We start from the raw sequence: 4,614 nt of genomic DNA, 5'->3' as shown, positions 1-4,614 counted from the left end.
GGGGGGGGGGTAGGGGGTGGCAGGGCAGGGAGGGGAGGATACTTTCCTCCACGAGTGGGAGTGCTGTCTCATCTGACTCTCAGTTGACTAGAAGGCAGTTCGAGTTCACGTATGCTACTGCACTTCTCTTTTTTTTTTGGCCGCACCATGCGCGGCTTGTGGGATCTTAGTTCCCTGACCAGGGATTGAACCCAGGCCCTCAGCAGTGAGAGTGCAGAGTTCTAACCACTGGATCGCCAGGGAATTCCCTGCACTTCTTTCTTAACAATTCCATGTTCACATCTCCGACGTGGTCATCACTTGTCCTTCTGTATTTGCAGGTGTGGCCTCTGTTAGTTCCATATGGGAGACTAGCACAGACCAGGGGCTAAACAATTTGGTTGGCCAGGCCTGAAAGAAGCCAGATGTGGGGCAGGCACACTATTTTAAAATGGTAGAAAGATGACCCTGCAGGCCTGCCCCCGACACTTGTTTAGGCATCTTGAATGGCTCAGGAGTGTGATGCCCGACAGTCACTGCTTGTTTAGGAGAATTCAGACGCCCTAAAGTGCTGTCATAAAGGACTCAGGCACTGGCCACAGGGCGGTCTCTCCATCATTGTCCCCACTGCTACCGACACCCATGGAAACCACCACTTGCCCCAGCCAGGCTCAGCACGGTGCAGAGCTGCTCCATGTAGAGTGACTTTACATCTCCACTCTCCAGGCCGCCTCAGGGTGTGCCCATGATCTTGGCATAACTATTAATAGCACCCCCTTTTCACTCGCACAGTGTCCCAGTGTGGCTGATCAGTTAGCGGCTTTGGCACATACTGTTCTTGCTGCTTGAAATGTCTGCCCCTCATCTACTTGACAGTCTCCTACAACCCAGGCATCACCTCCTCAGGGAGACCTGCCTTGATGTGCCCATGTGCCACTTTCCCTCGCCCAGCCCAGGACACAGTTCAGTGTTTCTTTTCTATTTTCCCTCATCACCTATGAATCTGGTTATCTTCTATCTGTCTGTCTTTCCCAACTGTGAACCTCTGGAGAGAAGGGACTGTGTCTTTAGGTCTTTGTTTCTCCAGAGTTTAGTATAATACCCAGCATGGAATAGACATGCTCAACACATTTTTTTTTGGTAGAATTGATTTCTTGCTCAGCAGGAGTTCCAGGCCTGATTCACTCAGTCTCAGCCCCGAGGTTTGTAGAGGAATTGCATAGATCTGGCCTTTTCATTGTGTATTTGTGTGTGTGTGTGTGTGTGTGTGTGTGTGTGTGTGTGTGTAAATAATGTCACAGATCAGGTACAAATGGAAAACCACGTATATTGACTTGTGACCCCCTAGGTCCCCAGGCCTCTTGCGATGCGGAAAGAGGGGATTCAAACCAGAAAACGGAAGCCCAAGAACCTTAACAAATCGAAGACACCAGCAGGTGAGAAAAAGATCGATGTGTAATTATATGAATAACTCAGTAGCTCTCAGAGTGTGTGAGCATCGTGTATGCTTAGGTGGGCCAGCCCAGGCTACCAGGATGTAATGATAGCATCGTCCATCCCCGGCCATTCAGGACGGAATGAATAACCCAGTGCAAAAGTAACATCACCATGGAACTTTTGGGAGCTTTTAAAGCAGGCTCAACTCATGTTGTGGCCTGCTTTTTGCCAGTTGCAAAGACTGCAGAGGTCCACCTGGACTGGTTGAGGGCCTGGAGGAAAAAGGAACATGAATCGGTCCCTCCATCTTTGGTGCTCCAGCCACTCAGGAACTCAAGTTCTTTCAATTCGCTTTGGGCTAAGTGGGGTGCAGGAAGACAGGGTCCTGTGAGTCATGTTCAGATTGATTTGTAACATTAATTTGTAAGCCAGTGTATAATTAACATCATGTAGTACTCTGTACTTTGCAGAGCTCCTTCACAAATATTATCTCATTGATCTTTACAGACCCCCATGAGACCCCATTTATGATCTCCATTTTACTAATGAGCAAGCTGAGGCTCAGAGAGGGCAATGACATCACAAGGGTCACACAGCTGTGAATGGGTAGAGCTGGAATTTAAACCCAAGTGTTTTCACTTCAGGGCCCATATTCTGTTCAATATATACTCTGCCTTCTCAATTTCTAGATTTCAGAATGAGGACTACTCAGGTCCCCTACCAAGAACACTCCCTCCTCAGTACCGCTGTCAAATTAAAGATTTCACTGGAAAATGTGGCAGTTGTGGAGAAATTAAGTCGGCTGATATGTTGGAAAGTTTATCTTCTAATCTAAGGCCTGACAAAGTCAGATAAGTTTCCTTTTCCACTGCTGAGAACATGACCAAAGCTCTCCTGTTCCAGATTCGACAGTGGCTCGCTCCTTCTGGCAGTCACGGCTTAGCAGAGCGTTCAGTGGCTCTCACCAGGTCCTCGGCCTTTCTCCCTGCTTCCACATTGTTTATACGAACAGCACCTTCCCCTGGGGAACTTCATCTCTTTACACGGTGGGGTCCCAGTGGGAGCAGGCGTCGGTTCAGGTGTACAATCCCCTATCCGAAACTCCAAATCCGGGGAGCTAGATTTGGCAGTAAAACGTAATCTGAACTGACACAGGCTAGTTATAGTCGTCATTTATCCCATGTGCGAATATTCCCATGTTTTGCTGTAGAACTGTTAACGTATTTAATTACGGGGTGTTGTCCCAGACCCCGCTGCAGGTATTCTGTAATACTCAGTCTTTGTCCTTTTTAAAATCCAAAAGTTTGAATCCTGAGGCACACGTAGCCCCAAGCGTCTGGGATAAGGGGCGGTGAGCCTGTCGTCTGAAAAAGTTCCCTTGAAATTCTGCTACTTCTGCTTCATTGTGAGAACCGTTGCCCTGCACTGATGGAAGGACCCTGCTTCTCTCCCCAGCAAATGTAGACAAGCCATTAGCGCGGATCTGCCCTGGCTGTCTCCAAGGGCCGCCATCCGTTTGTCCCTGCCCCTGGGCTGGGTGTCCTGACTCTGCCTTGTTCCAGGTCCCTCGGGCAGTGAGAGCCTCCCTCCCACCACCAGCGCTTCCAGCAGCAGCGCGGAGGAGATGCGTCCCATCAAGACAGAGCCTGGGCTCTCATCCCACTATGGGCACGGCAGCTCCCTGTCGCAGGTACTGCTCGTTGGGGGGTAGACTCCAGGCGGCCAGGCCCCCGCCCGAGGCGAGGGGCTGTCTGCACGAGGATATGTTTCAGCACATCTGATCAAGCTACAGCGATTTGGACACACGACCGTGATGCACGCGTTTAGCAGTTCCTCTGTGCCAGGACCCGTGTGCTGGCACACAGCATTGCTACAACTGGAATCAGAGTGCGGCCGCCGTGTGGGAGGCGGAGCGGGGCTTTCTAGGCCAGTCTGTCTCCTAAGTAAGGGTGACTTGACCTTGGCCTTGAGCGTGGGTAGATCTTAACAGGAGGAAGGGGAGGAGGAGGCCCCTCCTGGCGTGGGCAAAGGTGTAGAAGCTGCAGAGGGCAGGGCGGGCAGGCTGGGGTTGGTGAGGAGGTCACAGGCAGGATGCCGTTGCCATGAGGGTTGGCTGCGGGTCCAGCTTCACATGTGTGTCCAGAAGACGGGCCAGCAGGACCCTCATTTCCCTCTGTCAGATACGATGGCAATTCTGCTCCTCTAGCCCCTTCCCTGTGTGGTTCCCCCATCCGGGATCAGGATGCCCCCAACCTTGGTCACGGTCTCCCATTAACTCTGATCTCTTCTCCACCTGTACTTGAGGCGGGCGAGTCCTAAGGAGTCTTCTGCCATCAGGGTGAAGAGAAGCTGGTGCCCTGGGGCCAGGAGAGCCAGGAGCCCCCTTCTGGGCAGCGGGGGGATGGCTTCCTTCTGAAAATGGAGATGGATGGTGAAAAGACTGTAGAAAATGCCTCGTGTAACCATCAGAGGCTTCTGAGAAACCAGAATAGTCACAAAGCTACTGGGTCAGTGCTCAGAAGCAGCTGATGAGTCACGCAGACCCCCTGCATCCCATAGCACACAGGGGTCAGGGGAACAGAGTGCTGCCTGATGCCTCTCCTGCCCTTGTCCTTTGGCACTGTCCTCTCATCCCCTTCCTGGGGTGGGAGCCAGCCTGGGCACAGCTGTGGAATGGGGCTCCCCTCTCCAGCCCAGACCCCCTCCTGAGCCCCAGGAGGGATTCCATTGACCGCATCTTATACTTCTCGCTTTCAGACGTTCTCGGTCAGCGCGATGTCTGGCCACGGGTCCTCCATCCACCCAGTCCTCTCGGCCCTGAAGCTCTCTCCGCAAGGTTATGCGTCTTCTGTCAGCCAGTCACCGCAGGCCAGCTCCAAGCAGGACCCTTGGAACAGCCTGGCCTTGGCTGACAGTCACGGGGACATAATCACTGCATAATGTCACCTCCTTCCCTCCTTGGATTCCTGCATGGACTTGGGACTCGGAGGACAGCAGAGATGAGCTCTGGGCTCCCAGGGGCCGGCCTGCTCTGTCTGGGAATGACTCCAGAGAACAACTGGGAAGAAACTTGAAGTCAGTGATTTGGTTAGGGGAGCGGGCGCTGGATTGTATTGGATAGCTTTTCGAGGTGGGGGACTGGAGAGAGCGCAGCCTCTGATCTGGAAGAGCCCCCCCCCCCCCCCCAAGTCCCACCTA

The 4,614-nt window shown here is 52.7% G+C and overlaps 1 protein-coding gene across 1 annotated transcript in view; it reads left to right on the top strand.

The window, feature by feature from the left end:
• Positions 1 to 4,562, top strand: part of GATA4 (GATA binding protein 4) — a 50,480-nt gene extending 45,918 nt beyond the window's left edge. The window contains exons 4-6 of the mRNA XM_007471121.1: positions 1,328 to 1,415; positions 2,979 to 3,106; positions 4,174 to 4,562. Of these exons, the coding sequence (XP_007471183.1) occupies positions 1,328 to 1,415; positions 2,979 to 3,106; positions 4,174 to 4,356 (399 nt within the window). The 3' untranslated portion in view covers positions 4,357 to 4,562. The remainder of the gene's footprint in view (positions 1 to 1,327; positions 1,416 to 2,978; positions 3,107 to 4,173) is intronic.
• The last annotated feature ends 52 nt before the right edge of the window (positions 4,563 to 4,614 follow it).

This window comes from Lipotes vexillifer, unplaced genomic scaffold, assembly GCF_000442215.2.
Source record: "Lipotes vexillifer unplaced genomic scaffold, Lipotes_vexillifer_v1.1 scaffold770, whole genome shotgun sequence".
Lineage (NCBI taxonomy): Eukaryota > Metazoa > Chordata > Mammalia > Artiodactyla > Lipotidae > Lipotes > Lipotes vexillifer.
Note: the sequence above shows the minus strand (reverse complement) of the source record. Positions and strands in the feature narration are given on the sequence as shown.